We start from the raw sequence: 21,294 nt of genomic DNA, 5'->3' as shown, positions 1-21,294 counted from the left end.
AAATGATTGTTGCCAAAGTCCAGAGAAAACTGTAAGCCTTGGAGTGCCAGTTTAGCTCAAATGGTAGAGCAGGCGGTATGGAGCAAGCAGCAACCTCCGGCCTCAAAATATGAACCCCATGCCTCATATAGTGTTATAAACTGCAGTTCACCGAACGTCTGCTTGAGGCTGGCTGCAGAAACATCGGAAACCACATACAGACCAATTCAAAAAAGACGATCTTTGCAGCAGAAATAAACATGTTTACAGCCTGGTACAAAAAATGGATTCGGTCTAAATAGCTAATTTCTCTATCTGCACTCAGTGGCTGAATATTTTTCTAACGTGAAGGTTCAGAAGATGTTAAGACTACCAGTTTTGCCCATTTAAGAACATGACTGACTTGATTGACAGGCGGGAACACTGTAGCTGTTGGCTAGGAGGCTCAAAGCCCGCCTCTTTATGTCACACTATGCCTGAGAGAGACATGTTATGTCTCTCTCAAGCTGCCCTCTCTACATGAAGTAAGAAGCCCTCAATAATATTAAAATAAAGATCATATTGTCAATTTTTAAAGAAAATGTAACTTTGGCGATTGTAGTCAAAGAGCAAATTCAAAGATTTCTTTACCTGTATCAGTCTGAGCTGGTGGTGCGAGAATGTTCTCTGAAATTACTCTGCAAGTTTTTTGTTTTCTGTTATGAGATGTAAAGCATTAGTTTGGAGATACACAAAGATTTTTAATTTAGTTATCCACCATTATATTCAAAACAATCAAAATTAAAAGCGCTGTAGTAGTGTGGCTTACATGGTTTGTGGCTGGACCTGGCCATTTACTACTACACGACTCATGCTTTGTTTAATCCTCACGCAGGGTGCAGGTGGCCTAGCGGTCAAAGTGCGCCCCATGTACAGAGGCTATAGTCCTTGTTGCATAGGTCGCAGGTTTGACACTATTTGCTGCAAGTCTTCCCCCGCTCTCTGCTCCCCACATTTCCTGTCTCTCTCTCCAGCTTACCTATCAATGAATGGGCAAAAATGACCACTAGGAAAAAAACCTCACATGAACAGGAAGCTGTAGTTCTTCTAATCTAAAGCGAAAGACACAAACACCTTTAAGTCTGTAATGTGACAGGCTCTTCTTTTCATTCATCTGTTCTGCTGGTTTCTGAGGGCTCAATGAAGCTTGAGACAGTGAATCAGGGTTTGTCAGTCTGTCACACGCACCTTCGTGTGTGTGTGTGTGTGTGTGTGTGTGTGTGTGTGTGTGTGTGTGTGTGTGTGTGTATGTGTGCGCACATAGCCAGCATATGGAGAGGTTTAGAGGAGGGGGATTAAGCTGGTGTTAACAGTTCAACCTTGTTATATACCTCCCAAGTGACCCAGTTTGTTTGCCATATAGTATCTTTTTGGTTGAACTAAAACCTTCTTCTGCTCTGAAACTCCATCCCCTGTTTAGCAAACATTCTTTCAGCAACTTATTTTTGTGCAATGACTTCATTTTTGAAAACAAGGATTCTTAAGTTGTTTTTTTCACAAATTTGTTAAACAGCACAATAAAAACTGTCATAACTCTTTTGAATATCAACATTGCTAAAACATTCAAATTATTCAATACAGGATTGTAATTGTAGCTCACATTTTTACCCACGCAGGAATTATTGCTTTCATGGAGCTTTTCTCCTCTGTTGGAGAGCAGAGGAAGGAGGCAAGCCAGAAAGCAAAGGGGAGTGAGAGAGAAGGACAGAGAGAGAGAGAGAGAGAGAGAGAGAGAGAGAGAGAGAGAGAGAGAGAGAGAGAGAGAGAGAGAGAGATGCTAAAAGAGGGAAAGTAGAAAAACAGAGAGAGGGAGGAGAGTCTAGGTCAGGGTGCCCTGACTCTGTCAGTGCAGCTGATTTAATGGTGTGCTGTCTGGACTGATGCCATCCAACAATAACCACACTGTGTATGTGTGTAGGCCTGTGTGTGTTTATGTGTGAGTGGGTGTGTTTCTGGATTTTGGAATTTGTGTATTTTCTTAATAGCATAAATATGGATTTGTTGTGTGTGTGTGTGTGTGTGTGTGTGTGTGTGTGTGTGTGTGTGTGTGTGTGTGTGTGTGTGTGTGTGTGTGTGTGTGTGTGTGTGTGTGTGTGTGTGTGTTTGGCTAAGACTTGGCACTGCTAAGCAGCACATGTTTTCTCATTGTGTGGGACTTTCAACAAATGTAAACAGAAGAGTTTCAAAGGACCTTGATAGTCATCTTTTACAGAGATGAATACAGTTTCCTTTGTTGCTTGAAGCCTTTAAACTCACTCTACTTAGATGCTGCATCTTACTTTGAAACAGAAAGGTTGTTGAATCTGTACTTTGACTTCCTGAAATCAGAATATCAACAACACACAAAACAAATTCTTGTTTCTGTCAGATGTTAAATGCATGAAAAGAAACAAAAAACTACTGTTGGCTTGCAAATATCTTCTGTTTGTCTAACACAAGGTTACTGTGTTTTTGCAGGACACCAATGGGGAATTCCTATGCAGGCCAGCTGCGGACCACACGCTTTGAGGAGGTTCTGCATAATTCCATTGAGGCGTCTCTGAGGTCCAACACTGTAGTGCCTCGACCGGTCTTCTCACAGCTGTACCTCGAGACAGAGCAGTCATTGGCTCATGATGGTGGGTTTAAGGGATGCAAAGGAGAGGGAATAATACTTAATAATTCCAGGCATCTTTTTTATTGCATTTGCCAGTTACTCTTGTCCCTTCTTTAAAATTGTGTTTTTTAATGTGTATGTCCCCAACAGGCCGTGCAGAGAATGAGGATGAGGACGATGATGATGGCTCAGAGTCAAACAGCCCTCCAATACCCTATCAGATGAAGCCCCCACCTGAAGGATGTTGCACCACAGATGGTTGATACACAATCATATATAAACATAAGTTCATAAAAACAATCACACCCAAGCAGGAGCCTCCAGCCACGAGAATGGAAGCCAATGCGGTGTTAAAAACTACAGTTCATCTAGTGTTCGCTTAAGGCTGGCTTCAGGAGTACAGGAAACCACATAAACACAAATTCAAAAAAGCCAATCTTTACAGCAGAAATAAACATGTTTACAGCCTGGTACAAAAAACAAGTGTAGTTTGGATAGCTAATTTCTCGATCAGCACACACTGTATGGGGGGTATATTTTTTTTCATAACACGGCAGTTTTGAAGATATTAAGATTACGAATTTTCCATTACGAGAGTCACAGCTGACTTGATTGACAGGCGGGAACACTGTAGCTGTTGGTGGGGAGGCTCAAAGTCCGCCTCTTTGCCTCACACTAGCTCAAAAGCAGTTAGGTTGACTTCAGCTTTTCCAATATGGCTCCCGCTGACGATTGGCTTCAAAACAGCGCTTCAGAAACAGATGGGTGACGTCATGGATACTATGTCCATTATTTATACAATCTATGATCACACTCCACCAGTTCCAAATGTATTAAGATATTACACTGCATAACAGTGCATTTAACACAAAGAGATTTACATTTTCACATGTGTACAAAAGCAGTTTCCGTTTCCAGTTGATACATTATCTGAAACATCTTTCATGCATGAAGTGATCAGATTTCAAAGAAGAATTCTGCCAAGAATAATCAATTTGGAAGATAAATGCATTTTTATGTCTTTTCCTCCCCAGGCTTCTGTCAGGCAGGCAGGGATCTGCGTCTGTCCTCACTGGCATCAGATCCCTTTGAAGTTCCCTCTGGGTTCATGCTGGTTGGAGTGAAGTCCCCCTCTCTCCCTGAGACCCTGCTGGTCTGTGCCGTGGACCACCGCTTCCTGCCAGATGAACGGGGCCACAACGCACTGCTGGGTGAGGCTTGACACTCATAGGAGCACAGTAAAATGATTAGCATTGTTTGTTGAAAAGTGAACATCGGTTAAGATGTCAGTCATGAGTTCATGGCACTTGCAAAAAGTGGCTTCAGGAATCTGCGTTTTAAGTACAAAGCAGATGGGGTAATGCTCCGGCAATGTTGCTGAAGTAAAATACCAAACCCTGCTCATTACAAATTTAAGAAATACTAATGCCAAATACTAATGTTGAACCATTCATTCAAAGTTCTACTAGTGTGACCATGTACAAAGTCTAAGTCGTCACCACAGCAGCTCTAGCTGCGTGTCACTCCTATTCTTCCTGGCCCACATTCACTGTCCTTCTCCAGCTTTCCATCTCTGATTAAGGCAAATTGACCAAATCTAAGAGTGAAAAGGGAAAAGTTCCATTTGTGACATTATTAGAGAGGTTACAGGTGATGCTAGAGGAGCACGTTATAAAAACATCCTTCATATCTTTTCCATGTGTTTTTTCTCTAGGCTTCTCTGGGAACTGTATGGGCTGTGGAGAGAAAGGCTTTCGCTATTTCACAGAGTTCTCCAACCACATAAACCTGAAGCTTAGCATGCAGCCAAAGAAACAGAAGCACTTGAAGTTCCATCTGTACAGAAACAACCAGGGTCAGCTGGTCAAAGGAGCACCCATCTTTTGGAGAGGATATGGTAAGACACATATACATGTGTGTGTGGCAACTGCAGTGAAACTTTGATTCAAAATGTTGCACTTTGTTTTTTAACTTCTACTTGAAAATATGAAGTATAATCAAGAGCAAGGTGGTCCAGAGGTTTAAGTGCTGTGCTGTGCTGTTATTACTTATCTGAAGTACTCAGTTAATGAAGGTTTATTAAATGAAGGCAACAACTGTGTATTTTGTATATGTTCTCTTTAGCATCAATTTTTCCCAATGTAAGCATTGCCATTTTTCAAAAGACTGTCTGGATGAGTAAAATGAAAGGGCAGGTGGGCTTTGTAAATGCACACATTTGGTGGAGGTTCAGGTGTCAATCATTCTCTGTCTTTCTTGCCTCTTTACCATCTACACCCTTGATGTTGATGCATTCTGTTGTGAAGAATAGCACATGATCAGTTTTTTGAAGTAAAACAATGTATTAATTGGAAAGCTATGGGCTTGTCCAGATCTGACCAGATGGACAGGTAGCGATGCCTTGAGGACAGGTGAAAGGTGACACTACAGAGTACACACAGTAGCCTCAGCGTGGACGTAACACAACTAATTAATATGGTGCCTAGGTGAAAAGGCTTGTGTGACGGGACGGTAACCCTGTAGAGGTTTATAGTGTCTTGCTTTATTTCTTTGTTTCTGCTTGGTTCTTAAGTTTTTCATCCTGAGCCATAGGTATTATGATATAATAAGACCTCTAAGGTGATCTCTTTCATCTTTCTTTTTTTCTTAAATGTTTTGGAATTTAGAAAAATATGACAGTCAATGATTGCAGTCTTTTTCCTGTTATGTGCCATGCATGCTGTGTTGTCCCTGTGTCTACTAGATACTAAAATCCTTCTATATTTACGTTTACATTGCTTTTACACTGGTATCAAGGCTATTCCAGTACATGACCGACCAAAATAGTAAGAACAGGAATCATGACAGTGGGGTCTATCTGTGGCCAAGCTATTCAATTAAATGCTATATTTGCATTTTGCCCAAGTTTGTCCAAAGACAAAATTAGGGAGGTATCTCACCCACATGGAGAACTAGAGTTGAAGTTATGTTGGTATTTTTATTCAGTTATTTGTTGACACATTTTATGTGTCAGCAGTCCTCAAATCAAAGCTTAGCATTTTCAATCTTCATTGGGTTGTTTGAAAACCTTTGCTGAACTGGCCCTGTTACAGAAACAGCCTCCCTTATCTCTCTGGCACACTTATGAATGCCCAAAAGCACTTTAATACAAAAACATATGCATAGCAAAATACTATCTGCACAAGGTCACTGTCTTTATCAGATCACCTATTTTATGTAATTGTGTGTTCCAGATGGCAGGATGAGACGAATAGTGTCCAGCCTCTCAGAAGGTCATGTGACTGCAGATGAACAACCACCAAATATTACGCAGACTCACCCCTCACACACACCTGGCAGCTACACAGGTAAAACTGTGAAAGATGAAATCCCAATGGATAAGTTGATCATTTGTATCTCACTAAGGATTGTTCTGATGTCTGTGACGTTCATTGTGTGTGATCAGGCCTGTAGAAATATGTTTACTGTTACAAACTGACTACAGACACAGGTCTAATGAAGAGTACAACACATTAACCACAGTGCAAAGTTAATATCTTTCACTCAATGATTCCATCACTAACATAGAGAGAAGGCATTGCATTTTAATGACTTAAAAGGAAAGGGAAGAGCCAGTCATCAATGTTTTTTATTCACTATTTTCCATCTATCTGTTAACAGCAGGACCACAAGTGGACCCAACTGTTGTACCACAAATATCAGATGTCCCCCCTTCGCTCACAAATGGCAACCATGCTGTTCCCTCCTCCATCACACAGCCACCTTTGAATCAGTCAGGTCCTGGGAGACCCTCAGCTACAGGTACAGTTGGTGAATGACAGATTGAAAGACATATCACACCTTTATGATGTATGAGAAATAAGAAACATGTATTGACATGCATTTCACTCAGCTACATTCCTACATTACACATTTTATAAGGGCTTTTAAAGTTATTAGAGTCTTGCAACCATATATATGAAACTGTTTTATATCTATGCTTGTAGCTTTTGTGATGTTTCAGTATGTTATTGATTTTATGAAACATGCATCATGTATTTTGTTGCTCTGAACTCATTTCTCACCGTAATTTAACTTCTTGTCTGTATGTAAACGTGGTCAGTTTGTTTTGTTGTTAATAAGCCCCTCCCCTTGGTTTCTTCACACCTCTGAAAGGAATAGCTGCTACCACCAGCAACCCAAACAGTCAGTGTGTGTGTCTGTGTGTGTGTCATAACACCCAGCCAGCTGCATTGTGGGTTGGGGGTTGTCCTTTGTCTTTCTGCCTCTCTCCCACCCTCTTCCTCTGTCTGTCACCTCTATAAACTGGGGTTGTAAAATTCTCCCTGTCTCATCTTTTTTTCCTGCTTTCTCGCTGAATGAAAAGCTTCCTTCCTGTTGATGTTGCTTTTTTCATGGCCCTTTTAACAAGTGGACCTTTTATGTGTCTCCTTATGACCGCATATCAACAGAACATTTAGGGGGAGAGGAAGAGGTGGGTTAATGTATGACTAAAAGCAGCTTTTTTCATTGCTATATTACAAGTAAAACCAATGAAAAAAGTGATCCTTAATACAGTAAAAGGAAGACAGCTGTTGAAATTGTGACACTGAAATAAGCAAAATACCATTATAGTAAATATAAAGTGCTGAGAAAGTGAAGGAGCAGGTTCAATAGATAAAGTATTGGTGAACTAGTGAAGAGATTGTGACAATTAAAGTGCCTCTGAATTCAGATTATAATGTAATCAACAGGCAAAAATGTTCCTTTGCAGCGGTAAACATTAGAAGTATGACAATAACAGTTTTGCGTTCTTGTTTTTATAAACTGCAGGCCCCCCTGCAAATGCTGGACCTCCAAAAAAGAGGCACAAGGGCTGGTCCCCTGAGTCATCTGCCAACAGTCTCCCAGAGAGCACCGTGAAGACACCTCCATCTTCATCCACCTTATCAACAATACCTGTGCTTTCTGCCATAGCTAATGGAGCCAGATCAGGTACAAAGAGGAGGGGAGACATAGAAGAAGACATATGGGAAATACTGTTGTGAAATACTTAAACATACTGTATGCATGTTGCTTGAATTGCTCCTCTGTATGTAAACGTACATTTGCTTCTGTGTTTTCTACAGAGACCGCCGCCCCGCTGAGTTCATCACAGGCATCCTTAACCCCAATTTCTCCCCCAGGGCTGTCTGTAACAATCCCTGATCAGCTGCTACACACCTGTAGACTGCAACCTGTCATCTTTAAAGGTCAGATTGATAAATATGTTATTCCCAAAGTTGTTTTCTACTCGAGACAACTTGCACTAACATTTCCCACCCTTTCCGAAGCAGGTGAACAGGTAAGGTTTTCAGTAACCACCCAACAGATGGTCATGTAGCTCGCTCCTCCTCTCAGGTCAGAGGTCAGCCAGGACCTGAGGCTGTTTCTCAGTCTGTTTGTCCTCCCCTAATCCCCTCCTTACCACTCTTTTGCCACTTTGTGTTACCTGTCAAGTCATCCACCTCCTTTGTCCTACCTCTGCAGCCTGTTACACAATGCAACTCCGCAATAGCACCAGAACAAAGTTCTGTTATCACTCTCCCTTTGTACTTACACATTGCAACCAAGCGGCAACCTCCTGTCTAAAAATATGAGTCCAATGCGGAAGTGCTAAAAACTGCAGTTCATCGAGGATCCGCTTTAGGTTGGCTCAGGAAGTACCGGCAACCACATACACACCAATTCATAAAAGCCGATCTTTACAGCAGAAATAAACATGTTTACAGCCTGGTACAAAAAAAAGTGTAGTCTGGATAGCTAATTTCTCGATTGGCACACACTGTAGGGGGGGGTGAATTTTTTCTCACGTGGCAATTTCGAAGATATTTAGATTACAAGTTTTCCAATGAGAGGCACAGCTGACTTGATTGACATATGGGAACACTGTAGCTGTTGGCTAGGAGGCCGCCTCTTTACGTCACAATCACTCCACAGCAGCAATATGGCTGCCGTCCACAATTGGCCTCAAAACAGCTCTTCAGAAACAGATGGGTGACGTCACGGATCCTTTATTCATCATTCATCAGTTTAACAATTTAGAGATATCACTACAGGCATAAAAAATTATAATGAGCATTATTTCACATTTGTTGACATTTAAAGACTAAAATAGTTATCTATTGTAAAACAGTTTTCTGATTAATTGATAAAAAAAATAGAAGATTAAAAGGCTTAAAGACTCAACAATGCCTGCATTGTGATTTTATGTGCAAAGGCTTTGTTTAACATGTTCATCAATTGTAACTGTCATACCACTTAATTTTATGAGGGTTCTGCCATTTTGCTATAAAACCATCCATAAAGGTTTCTCCTTTTCCATCTATGCTTTACCTTTTATTTATTATGCACCTCTTTCTGTGCATAATAGCATTAACTATAGTTATCTCAATATGTAGAAAAGAGGAGGGGAGTTAGCTAGATTATAAATATCAATAATGTTAATGGCTAAAATATCATTAACCTCACCATGTTTACCCTTTTCACTGTCTAACTCTCATCAACACAGGTCATGGCCCTCTCCCTCAGCTGACTGGAAATGTTGGTGAAGTGCTCGTCAGTTCTCTGCTTCAGAGTTGTTATCTGAGCTCCCAGACACTCCCCAGAGTCTACCAACACTACGGGCCATCACCCATTCAGCCATTGTCCACTGAGATGCAGATTTTGCTCACAGTCTACTATCTTGTTCAGCTAGGTCAGTTCAAAACCGTCTTCAAAATGCTAGCTGTAATTACACACAGTTCAGAAGCATCAGTGCTATGCCTCATTATCTCCACTAGGTGGCAGACAGGATAACAAATTAAATTCAACTAAGCTCATCCTTGCTGGCTTTACCTTTTTCAATCCCCTAAGTTAAAGTTATTCCATAAAACTAAAGTGATTTTTAAAATTATTGTTCATCATATAAACTGTTTTTTTTATGTATCCAATATTTCTATCTTAGGTCCAGACCAGGTGCCCCTCATTGAGGACTTGGAGCAGATATTCATGAGGTCATGGAGGGAGTCACACCTCAGCGAGATCAGACAGTACCAGCAACCTCAAACAACTGCCAACCAAGGGAGACACTACGGTATAGAGGTGAGACAGAGTGCCTGAGAAGTGTCCCCGGCTATATTTTAGTTTAAAAAAGCAGAAGTTAGTGTGTCAGGCAATTAGTGGGACTTCAAGATTTTTAAAGTTGTACTGTGACCTTCCTCCTTGGGCAGCATTTTACTTTTTTTTTATTTTAATGCAAATTTTTTTTTATAAAGAAATTGCTCATTTTCCTATACTACTTGTGTCCAGGGCCCGTCCACCCTACCTGGCCTCCCCCAGCATCTCTCCTTGCCTCCTCAGAGCCAGCAACCTCTGACTCCCAGTCAGCTTCCCTGGCTCGCTCAGCTAGCTGCATCATCCTGTGGAGAGGGTGTGGTGGTTTTAGGGGAGCAGATTGGATCTTTGGCTCAGGGCATCCAGCAAACGTTCAGCAGGCTGATGGAGCGACGTCTTGAAAACACCAACTATGTCGTTATTATTGTCACTGTGCCGGGACAGGAAACACAATCCTGTGTGATAGTCACAGGTAGGGGTCATCTTTTTCTTTTTGTATTCTTATGTGAAAACTGAAAAGTTTTACTCACTATTAAAAAAAGAGCGATTAGCAAATTTAAATTCAGTGTATTTTTTATTTGCTTTTTGCAGGTAAACACCAGTGTCGTGCCTTGGCAGAGAGCATGTACTCTCCCAGTGAGGGATTGAAAGAAATCAATCATCAGCTCTCCACTGGTGTTGCTCAGGAGCTCATTCACTTCTGTAACTCCCTCGGTCAAGGTTTGTTTGACTCTCAGTCTTCTTTTACACTCATAATTATGAATGCAATACAGACATATTTATGTGAGCTCTAATCATGACAGATGGTGATTTGGATTCCCTGCTGGACAGTGCCACAGTGGACAGCAGTGAGCTGTCTCCAATGTCTAGCAGTCAGGAGTCAGCTGAAGAGAAAAATCCAAAAACCACAAGTAGTCCTAAAGACATCCAAAGTTCAAAAGATACGCAGACACGGGGTTCCAAAGACTCACCCAGCACTAAAGTGGGAGCTTCAAGTCCCAAAGACACCTGTACAGGTGAGACACAGACAGATTGAATTATATACCAACAAAGTGTGAAAATACCCCTTGAAATTGTGTTGCTACAAATTCCATAATCTGGTAATTCAAAACATTTCACAATTATATAATTGATGCCTGTATAGTTGAATAAGCATTGCATTTCCTCTCTAGTTAAGTAAAAAAAAATGGTCATAAATCAGTCATACATTTTTTTCTAAAAAAGCATGTTTGATGTATAAAGTTGTTTGTGTTTGTGTGCAGAATATTCTGTGGATTGGTGTGAGGTGCGTCCTATTCAGCTGGCAGTGGCCAGAAAGCTGCTGTCCCATGTTTGTGCGATAGCAGATTCCAGCACACAGAATCTGGACCTGGGATCTTTCGACAGGGTCAGCTTCCTCATCCTGGTCCCACCCTCTGAGGTCACATTTCAGCAGACTGTTCTTCACCTCTGGAGCTCTGGTTTGTCACATGACTTTTTTTCTATCAGTTAAAGTTGTTATTTATTACATAAAAAGAGAACAAAAGAACCTTTTTAATTTGAGTTTGTGCCTACCACTGATGTTTTTTTATGTTGAACTGTACCTCCCTTCTCTGTGTAACTCAGGTGTCCTTCAGGAGCTTGGGGGTTTAGATCAGGAGTCTGTGTCTCATCAGGAGGCCGAGCGTTATGTGGTCAAGATGGATCAGAGCGCTCAGACACGAATTGACAGCCTTATCCAGGAAGCACACAGCAATTCTTACACACTTTACATCCTGGTCCATGACCATGCCCACCGCGACATCAACAGGTGTGTGTGGGAGAGAGAAAATGAGAAAGAGATCAGAGAGGAGAAGTGATGTAGAATGATAGAATCCACTTTTTATTTTTTTCATCGATGTATCATATTGCAATGTAAGCATTAAAATCTGTCACTCTTTCTGTCTCTTTTGCTCATTCAGTGCATCTTGCAGCAGCCCAGACAGTAGTTTGGGCCTGGTGGACCAGCTGTTGAACTCCAGACAGGTCAAGGATGCCCCAAACATCCTAATCCTCCATGTCACCTCCTTCCCTTTCAGTCTGCAGACACAGTATACTCGCATCAGTCCATACAATGAGATCCACTGGCCATCTGCATTCAGTAATGTAAGACATAAACACTCTTTATTTAGCGTACTGTACATCAGTGGCACACATCTGGAGGTTGAGACAACTTGTGTATATGGGGTAATTTGTATGTTTGTATTTCTGTTTGTAGGATGTCGACCTTTACCATGAAAGGACGCGGTACTTTGGTGTGTCAGAGCTTTTAGAGTCGACACGTTCAGGAAGCAGTCTGCCTCTGATGCGTTGTGATTCCTCCTTTGAAAGCATGGCATCTGCTCTGGAAGAGAGGTAACTCAATTGTATACATATTGCTCTTAATGTGTACTTCAAAAACAAGTTTGAATTTTTTTCAAGCCTACAGAAAAATTTGAGCAAGCCTCTCATTCCCAGGTTCCCAAAGCTCCACAGTGCTGTGATCCGGACCACAGTTTTGATCCAACATTACTGTGTAGCCCTGATGGCTGCATCTGGCAGAATCAGCAGCTCCGAAAATCTCCATAAACACACATCTGTTGAAACCCTGGAGATTGTACAATCACTTCTCACTGCTGCCCAGCAATGTCCCGCCCACCATGGTCACATGGTCTTGTTGCGGATCCCCTCTCTGGCTCTGGCTGCTTGGGCCCACCGACGGCTGTCTAGAGTTAGGAGGCAGCTGGGTCTGGAGGAGAGTTTTGAAATCATAATGGGGAATCCAAACCAAGCTCTGATTATTGGGCAGAGCTTCATCGATCAGATCAAGGTGGGTTAATTGATTATTCTACCATAAAATAAACTTTTCAAGAAAAATGAATGATCAACCATCAGTGAACTCCTGTTTTAATGCCTCAATTTCACATTTTCCTGCCCCTATTGTTGTTTTAAGTGACCATATTTGGGCGATAAAGATGATATACAACGCAACATTTCTATTCTTGTGTACGGAAATAAATGGTAATGATTTGTCAAATACAAGTGGGCATAGAGTACACCTGGCTTTTTTTCTATCACTGTGCTCTAAATGTATCCCATGTTCATTAAATCAACAACTCTGTGTTGAGGGACACTAAAGTAAATCTAATAAGACTATCTCAGCTGAGATGTTGGGTCGAAAGAATGCATCTGTTATGTATTTCCACACATTTCATTTAGAAAGCAAGATGCCGTCCATTTTTCACTTACAATCTGAGAGGATCGACAGTTTTAGGGATGGCTGAGCCAACGAGTGTAACTATTACAACTGAGACGGTAAAACCATTAAGTTGTATAAGCTTATGTTTGTGTGTGTATCCTGTAGACATGGCTAAAGATTCACGATGCTAACTGGGTTCCTCGGACGTACCTGGAGCTAGAGGCGCTTCCCTGCATACTGATTTTGTCTGGAGCTGAGCCGCTGGGAGAATCCCTACCCAGGTACACACACTGAGCCCTGATCCTCTCTTCCAAAAAATCCCTTTACTGTACTTTCAAAGCACAGTGTTACCTGCCTATATGTAGAAACAGGTTGGATGTGTAGTATCAGCATATTGAATCCATCTTAAATGTTAACAGTGAATTTATTATGTTTGCAGGTCTCTGAAGTACTGTGATCTTCGAGTGATAAGCTGCTCCTACCTTCAGAGAACTACTCTCGAGCAAGAGATAGGACTGGCTGCTTATCTGGTGAAGGCAGAGTCACGACCCCCACACAACCCTGGACCAGGAAGTGACCAACTGGAGAGTGACGCAGAAAAACTCAGCAGTACTGACAACGAGGAGGAGGAGGGACAAGAAAATGGTGAGATGACACACACCTAGGCTGTTCTATGAGATTTAAAAATGTGTTAAATGTTCAAACTTACTGTTAAATTAACTGATGTTGTGGTCAATTAGTTTTATTTTATTTTATTTTTCCTCCTTCCATATCCAGGGGACTCCCCTCTGTCAACCAGTCAGCAGCTTCGGTCAGGCCCAGAAAGTGGAGCCTCCGATCCCTTCCCTGCTCAAAGCACCACCTCTCCAAATGTTCAGAAGGGGACCAGTGATACCATTAAATCTCCCTCGCCATCACAGACTCAATTTCAACCCCAGCCTTCATCTCAGTCTGTATCTATACTATATCCTCAACCTGCACCGCACCACCAAGCCCATCCTCATGTGCAGAGTTACTCCCAGCCTCCTCCGACGTCCCAGCCACAGCCACAGCCCCAATCGCAAAATCAGTCATCTCAAACTAATTCCCAACATTACACTCAAACAGCTCCCCAACATCACTCCACCTCTCAGATTCAGCAACCAAACTCTCAACCACAACTGCCACCCTCTAACCAGTCTCGCCGCCAACACTCCAAGTCAACCTCCTCTGGCTCTTTGTCCCCACGAGCCTCCTCTCCTCATCTGAGCTGTTCCTGGGGGCGAGGAGTGAGTCGTCCGCCCTCAGTGCTCCTCCCTCGTGCTCTTTATGATATCATCACAGCCAGCGACAGCAGCGGGCTTCCACGATGTACTTCGTTCCTGCCACACATGTCTGTCGCATGGGCCAGCAGCTTCAGGTAGGAGACACTCTTTTTACAAAACACTGCATATAGAGTGATGTAAAAACTGACGTCATATAGCAACTGTGCTGCATGTGGGACACTAACACTGTTTTGGACTTTTGTAGATTGCTGGTGTTATTGTTATTATTATAAGATCCGACTCCCATTGCTCTGTCTCTTTTTTGGATAGTATCTACAAAAGAGTGTAAAAAAACATATATAATATCAGAGCTGCAATGAGTCTTTGCTACATTATAATCAAATTGCCATTTCTAGTTTCAAAGATATGACAGTAATGTGATCAAAAAACAGTAAGACTAGTCAGACTGTTCACTCTGTGTGCCATGGAAATATCAGACATCATATGTCTCCCTTTAATACATTTATTTTATTTGTGTTTAGGCCCTTGCTGAGTAAGATGATGACGTGCACAGAACAGTCACTGTACTATCGCCAGTGGACCGTCCCTCGCTCCTACCACATGGACTGCAGCAATCGCACTGAAGGACGGAGCGACAACTTTCACCCTCGCAGGCTGCTGCTCAGCGGACCCCCACAGGTACTGTCTGTCCCATTTTCTCTCTCCCTTTTAAGCTCAAAATCATCCATTACTGCCTATTTATATATTTTTGCCTATTTATATTATCAGGTGGGAAAAACAGGAGCATACCTGCACTTCTTGGGCATACTGTCTCGGATGCTGATCAGGCTGATGGAGGTGGATATCTACGATGAAGAAGACATCAACTACTGTGAGTACATACTGCAGTAGTAGCTCCAATTTCTCACCCACATTAATGTTGATCAGGGACACAATTCTTAATAGATTACTCTCATTTCATTTCTATTTTTCATACTGTTTTCAAGGTTTTTGTCATTGTAATTACTGCTAAACTCATGTTATGTCTTTGATTTGGCAGGATTTTTCCAGTATTCATTTGATTGTCAATATTTTTGGTGCTATAAACTCATGTCTAATGGATTCATTTTTAAATGTGTTGTGTGTTTAGGTGCCCAAGCAGAAGGGGTGCAGTACCACCCACCAAATACTCGCTGGCCCAACCCAGACATCATGAAGACGATGCCCTTTGATTACACCATCCATGATCCAAAATATGATGATATTAGCTCTGTTTTTTGTCCTGAATATAAACCCAATGCTGAGGGTAAGGGCACGGACACAAAAAGTTAACATATAAACACACAACCACAACCATGCTTGTACACATTTATCTTTCTGTTTGCTACTAACAAATCTAGACCCTTCTCAGAGGTCAACATGTGTTGAGTTATTTTCCCTATTTGTCTCTGCTCCTGTTGCCTTTCCCAGGAAACCCTGTGCGCCAGGAGGAGGTCTACCTTCGAAGGCGAACATCTAGGATTAAACTGTCTAAATATGCAGCCTACAACACCTATCACCACTGTGAGCAGTGCCATCAGTACCTGGGTTTCAACCCGAGATACCAGGTCAGCAGACACAACAAACAATATGATAAATAACACTGATGCACTCATTTTCAATTATAAAGGCCAACTGTGATGTTGAATGTCCTCCCCAATCTTACATTCAGATGTATGAGTCAACTCTGCATGCCTTCACATTCACCCATCTACTGCTTGGTGAAGAAATCCAACTCTACTTCATCATCCCGAAGTCTAAAGAGCACTACTTCAGCTTCAGCCAGCCAGGGGGGCAGCTGGAGAGCATGAGGCTGCCTCTTACCTCTGACTGGGTAAGTTCCTTCTCTGTGAAACCAAACTATGTAATCTCAAGTATAAGGCTATGTTTTCATCAGATGTTATTGCACAGAGTAAAAAATAATAAAGCTGCAGGACAAAATTCAGCCTGTGTAGTACAGTGGTAGTTTGTTTTTAGATGACAGACACTCTTGAAGGCTTGGTGAAAATTTGTTAATGGTTTTGCACTTGTGCATTAGAATGTGAAATCATTGTGTTTGAAGAAGAGTTTCAGCATAATTTAATTTCCCTCCACACAGCCTGCTTTTGGGTGGTTCAAGTTGGGATGAAAGCTTGATGGTTAGTTTTATGAAGTTTTAAAAAATTGCCCCCAAGTCATGCCATCTGAGACGTAGGGTAAAGCAGAACCATGAAGCTTTATGATTATTCAACAAATACTTACAGTGGAGCACACTGCTGTCTGAGACTGAAGATCACCACTTCTGTCAGTGTGTTAGCCAGTTTTTTGTGGGTCAAAGTCAAAGCATGTTGACAGTTAAGCGCAGAAACTCAATCAGGGTTTGGGTTTAAGTAAAAGTGTCAAAGTACCTCAACACATTACCATTGTCTTGAAATGGTCACTTATAGGGTGTACTAATGTGCAGCATGCTTGAATACCACTAGGTGGTGCTACATGCTCAAAATTTGCTCTTGTGTCACCTCAGCTTTGCGGTTCCTGTTTTCCTTTGAAATATGTTGATAACAGTTTTCTTTTAGAGCTTATATTTGGTTGATTGAGTGAAGCTCTGTTCATAACTTCTAACCACAAACACACCATCTATTCTCTGGTGAACACTCTCTTTACACTATATGTCCCCAGGTATCCAATCTAGCCTTCAAGAGATACCAAAGATTGTATCCTGAGAAATCAATAGCTCTTGGAACATTAATATTGCAGGAGCAATTAATACTTATTTCTTTCTTTAAAAACGATGATAATGGTTATTTTTCTTTCCATTTTTCCAGTTTAAGATAATGTTTTATTGACCTTATCTATGTAACATAATTGACACATTTTTGTCATGGGTTAAAAGTAAGGTTTTTTTTCTTTCTACTTTTTCAGAGCCCAGACTGCATCAAGAGTCCAATCTTCACTCCAACCACTGGTCGTCATGAGCATGGTCTCTTTAACCTGTACCATGCTATGGATGGAGCTTCACATCTACATATCCTGGTGGTCAAAGAGTATGAGATGGCTGTGTATAAGAAATACTGGCCCAACCACATTATGCTGGTTCTGCCCACTGTCTTCAATGGAGCTGGAATAGGTACATCACCACAGCTGTTATTAGATATGTGGACATTCCTTAACTGAACTTATTTTTAATGCCTTGAAGTCATCTCCATCCAACAGCTCATAACTTCTTCTCATTCTGTTGCAGGTGCTGCTCACTTCCTCATAAAAGAGCTCTCCTATCACAACTTAGAGCTGGAGCGAAGTCGGCGGTTGGAGGGAGGGGGCCCAGCAGGTGATGTCTGGCCCTTCATCATACTGGCAGATGACTCCTGTGTTATGTGGAATGCAGTGGATCTTGACTCACGCAGGTACATGCAGACACATAATTCATCCTAATGAGAGTGTTTCAGACAAAAAAAGCTGTTGCTTTTGTGAGTTATTCTGAACATGGCGGCTGTTTTGCTTTTTGCTGTTGTTAGTGGTCCAGTAGAGCACGCTGTGTCACTGAAGCAGGTCTTACAGCACATGGAGGCCTGCCCAGACCTGGCACATTATGGACTCTGTGGGATCAAGAAGTGGAGCAGCCGTGGACTTGCAGGTTAGAGTCAGAAACCTTGAAAAGCAGCAAATATTTTGGCAACACACGGTCTCTATTAACATGCAACTTTTTAAGCTTTAACATTACAAGGCTCTACAGCACTCTCTAGATAGTAAACAACATTAATGTAAGACTCATAAAATGTTCAAGATGAAGTGGGATGCAGTGCAAACATCTTTGGTTTATAACGCAGACAAATTTGAATTGTACGCATTTTCCATTTTGTCCAGGTAAACCAAAGAGAGAGCCCTTCTCCAGAGGTCATCTTCATGACTTCCTCCTCCTCAATGTTGACCGGAGTCAGAACATCCAGTACGACCAGAACCGTTTCACCTGTCATGATGTGGACTTCACCCTGAGGCTGCACAGTGCAGGACTGCTTGTCTGCAGGTTTAACAGCTTCAGTGTCATGAAGAAGCAGATCGCCATTGGAGGATACAGAACATTCATCATCAAGACCAAGGTACAAGATGAACAACGATGAAGACAAAACCAAATTTTACTCACAGAACAGAATAGAGAAACATGTTTGTATCATAGCTTGAATAGTAAGTTACACAATATGTAACACCAACTTTGCAGCTACAGAGACTAAAGGTACAGAGTACGGCGATTTTTACAAAAACTGGCATTGGTCACAAAAAAATATTATTGTTCAAGTCAGTTCAGCAAAGGAAATTGCTATACAGTGTAAAAATGTGTTATTAAACTTAAGTTTGAAATTTCCCCAGATGACGGATGTTCCCACTTCAGTGGGGCCATCACAGTATGTCTGTGCCCCAGACAGCAAGCACCTTTTCTTGGCTACACCAGCTCAGCTGCTCCTGGAAAAATACCTCCAACACACCAGCCAGAAGCTGTTTCCTCTCAGCACCAAGAACTACACACACCCAGTCCTGTCTGTGGACTGTTACCTTAACCTGGGACCTGAGGTACACAGCACACACTACGCACACACAAAGACAGCCTCTTCATTCATCGGTGTAATGTGCTCATAAATTAAAGTCACTCTCTTCTGTCTTGCAGATGACGGTGTGTTTTGTGAGTTCGAGACCTCACTCTTTCAACATCGGTACAACAGGGCTGCTCTTCAGTGGCCTTCTTCTCTGTTTTGCCGACTCCTTTGTGACAGCAGGGTTCCTCAAAAAGTTCTCCTTCCTTAAAGGTACTCAGGGCAGATTTAGGGTAACAGATGCATTTTTAGGTAACAGATCTGTAAAGAGTTAATGAAGGTTACACATTGTTTCTTTGTTCTTATTTCGTGTTTAACGCTGCTACATAACATACATTTTTAGTAATAAAATAAAAGACCACACAGGAGGAAGAAGCATGAATAGCACAAATGCAAGGTTGCAAGGCTGCTGATCAGTCACAGCTGGAGACCTGTGTTTTATGTCAGATTCTCCCAAAGTATAATTACCAATAAGGTCAACAGAGGTTGATTTAAGGTCTCTGACCCTCTCCCTCCTGTCTGCCTTCCTGTAGGTGCGACTCTGTGTGTCATCGGTGCAGATCGTAGCTCCTTGAGGCAGACGGTGGGCAGGCTGGAGCTCGAGGAGGAGTGGAGGTTCAGGCTCAGCGACGAGTTCCAGACTGCCAACGCCAAGGAGGATCGACCACTCTTCTTTCTTACTGGAAAACATATATGACTGAAACACATGAACACCGCAGGTTCTCAAAGACTTGTGATCAGGATTGGTTTCACTTTTACTACCAAAGAATAAATGTGATGGAGTGTTTTTTCAGCATGGAAGTAGGCACAGACTTACAGCAACATACACCTGTTGCCGCGAGGAATCATCGGAAAAGAATAGAAGACTCTGAGGTGGACCTTCAACTCAGAGATTTAGCATCTCATGTGGCCTGGGATTGCACTGGGATCCAGGCTGCTATTGCAACCCGACCTGGGACAAGCTGAAGAGACAGGAGGAATGGACCTACGAGACCCTCTGAAAATGTTGTGGTTGGAAAGTAAAACTGAATGATCATGACTGCTCATTGCTCAAACCAACCACTATGGATTTGGGGGTGAGGTCCAGTTCTTGGCTGCTAATATAAAAATGGACAGCTGTGTCTGGAGGTCATCATCTTTGAAAATAGTAGTGTGTTTTTGCCAACTTAACATGAGGAAATCATTTTGTATCATACGTTGTTTTTCTGCTTGTGTTCTGTTTTGTTGATGTTTTTTCTTCATGTGGCCTGTTTTGTGTCATCATCATCATCATGTGAGCACAGAAGGAAAGTTCTACACAACAATTTCAGGAGGAATATTGTGTTTTTTCAGTATCATTCGGGAGCTATGTATATTACAGGTACACAATCAATTTGTAAGAGTGATGTTTTTGGCATGCTTAAAATGTTTTATTCTTGAAGAAAAATAACAATTGTATAGTTTTAACATAAGGATTCAAAATGTAAAAATGTGGGTCGGAAGTACGGAAAAATGACTTTCTTTAAAAGAATGAAGTACTGCATTTTTGTATCTTCGTGTGTCTTTGCATGTTTAGCTATGTTCAAGATGTTATTGCAGTATCACAGGGTTTTGCACACAGCTTGAGATACTGTATAAAGGGTTGACACAATCATTTGTGCGCTATGATAGCCAATTATTGGCAATATGGTTTAATAATAGCTTTTTTTGTCAGTTTTTAAATAATGTTATGAATATATTTAGAATGATTTGCGTAATGTAAAAAAGTACTTATTGACTGTGTGAACTAGACAACATGTCTGGCATGATCAGTTTTTGCGAAGTTTTTATGCTTCATTGTTTGAATGATAAGTTGCATTTGTAATAGGAATCAACTGGGTTGGCAGCTTCTCACTATTTACGCTTTTGTATGCCTTGAATTGTATAAATGTACATACGTTTTACATTTCCTCTGTGTTTGTTCCCATTATTTTTCAAAAATCGTCCAGATTAAACACTTTTGAGATGCTTTACAAGTTATAGCCTCGCATTGATTTGACAGATTAGTCTTCATGATTGTCTTTACTGTCACTTAAATTGAAAACAGATGCACATTTAATATTTGCCAATCTTAAAATCTTACAACATCTCAAACGTACCTTTTATTTGTTTTGTCATATTTTGAGACATGCAAATGCAACATTTTCAAATTTTAAATTCCTACATTGGCAGAATTGCTTTAGTCCTCACCAAGGAATTGGTGGAAACAGTCTGAAAAGTGCACAAAGACATTTGTCCACTTGTCCTGTAGTACCTGTGCCAGTTTGTAAGAGATATTTGACACTACAAGCAGAGCTTCCACACTTCAAATGGCTGTTTGCTGAAGTATCACATGATGAGAGGGTCAAGTGGCAAACTACGTTGTAATGAAAGAACATGCTGCTGCCCTCAGATGCACCCTGTGTCCTCAGTGTGTCTACCTGTTTCTGTGACGCAAAGTGGTGACCAATAATATATTTTTCATTTTTCACAGAACATTAAGCTATGAAGAACATATCTCACATG

General features: G+C 41.5%; 1 protein-coding gene across 2 annotated transcripts in view; it reads left to right on the top strand.

Moving 5' to 3' along the window:
• greb1 (growth regulating estrogen receptor binding 1) overlaps positions 1 to 20,765 on the top strand; it is a 25,223-nt gene extending 4,458 nt beyond the window's left edge. For both annotated transcript variants that reach the window (XM_034679332.1, XM_034679324.1), the window contains 33 exons: positions 2,476 to 2,636; positions 2,765 to 2,872; positions 3,649 to 3,825; positions 4,329 to 4,511; positions 5,848 to 5,961; positions 6,275 to 6,415; positions 7,427 to 7,588; positions 7,723 to 7,845; positions 9,144 to 9,329; positions 9,579 to 9,715; positions 9,923 to 10,199; positions 10,319 to 10,447; positions 10,531 to 10,743; positions 10,990 to 11,187; positions 11,333 to 11,516; positions 11,668 to 11,851; positions 11,964 to 12,100; positions 12,203 to 12,554; positions 13,089 to 13,204; positions 13,363 to 13,568; positions 13,701 to 14,322; positions 14,710 to 14,866; positions 14,957 to 15,059; positions 15,318 to 15,473; positions 15,638 to 15,774; positions 15,879 to 16,040; positions 17,108 to 17,312; positions 17,427 to 17,589; positions 17,701 to 17,819; positions 18,050 to 18,282; positions 18,551 to 18,751; positions 18,846 to 18,984; positions 19,305 to 20,765. In XM_034679332.1, the coding sequence (XP_034535223.1) occupies positions 2,483 to 2,636; positions 2,765 to 2,872; positions 3,649 to 3,825; positions 4,329 to 4,511; positions 5,848 to 5,961; positions 6,275 to 6,415; positions 7,427 to 7,588; positions 7,723 to 7,845; positions 9,144 to 9,329; positions 9,579 to 9,715; positions 9,923 to 10,199; positions 10,319 to 10,447; positions 10,531 to 10,743; positions 10,990 to 11,187; positions 11,333 to 11,516; positions 11,668 to 11,851; positions 11,964 to 12,100; positions 12,203 to 12,554; positions 13,089 to 13,204; positions 13,363 to 13,568; positions 13,701 to 14,322; positions 14,710 to 14,866; positions 14,957 to 15,059; positions 15,318 to 15,473; positions 15,638 to 15,774; positions 15,879 to 16,040; positions 17,108 to 17,312; positions 17,427 to 17,589; positions 17,701 to 17,819; positions 18,050 to 18,282; positions 18,551 to 18,751; positions 18,846 to 18,984; positions 19,305 to 19,468 (6,042 nt within the window). In that variant the 5' untranslated portion in view covers positions 2,476 to 2,482 and the 3' untranslated portion in view covers positions 19,469 to 20,765. The remainder of the gene's footprint in view (positions 1 to 2,475; positions 2,637 to 2,764; positions 2,873 to 3,648; positions 3,826 to 4,328; positions 4,512 to 5,847; positions 5,962 to 6,274; positions 6,416 to 7,426; positions 7,589 to 7,722; positions 7,846 to 9,143; positions 9,330 to 9,578; positions 9,716 to 9,922; positions 10,200 to 10,318; positions 10,448 to 10,530; positions 10,744 to 10,989; positions 11,188 to 11,332; positions 11,517 to 11,667; positions 11,852 to 11,963; positions 12,101 to 12,202; positions 12,555 to 13,088; positions 13,205 to 13,362; positions 13,569 to 13,700; positions 14,323 to 14,709; positions 14,867 to 14,956; positions 15,060 to 15,317; positions 15,474 to 15,637; positions 15,775 to 15,878; positions 16,041 to 17,107; positions 17,313 to 17,426; positions 17,590 to 17,700; positions 17,820 to 18,049; positions 18,283 to 18,550; positions 18,752 to 18,845; positions 18,985 to 19,304) is intronic.
• Positions 20,766 to 21,294: the final 529 nt, after the last annotated feature.

This window comes from Notolabrus celidotus, chromosome 3 (genome assembly GCF_009762535.1).
Source record: "Notolabrus celidotus isolate fNotCel1 chromosome 3, fNotCel1.pri, whole genome shotgun sequence".
Classification (NCBI taxonomy): Eukaryota; Metazoa; Chordata; class Actinopteri; order Labriformes; family Labridae; genus Notolabrus; species Notolabrus celidotus.
The sequence above is the reverse complement of the archived record's forward strand: the minus strand, read 5'-3'. Positions and strand labels throughout refer to the sequence as shown.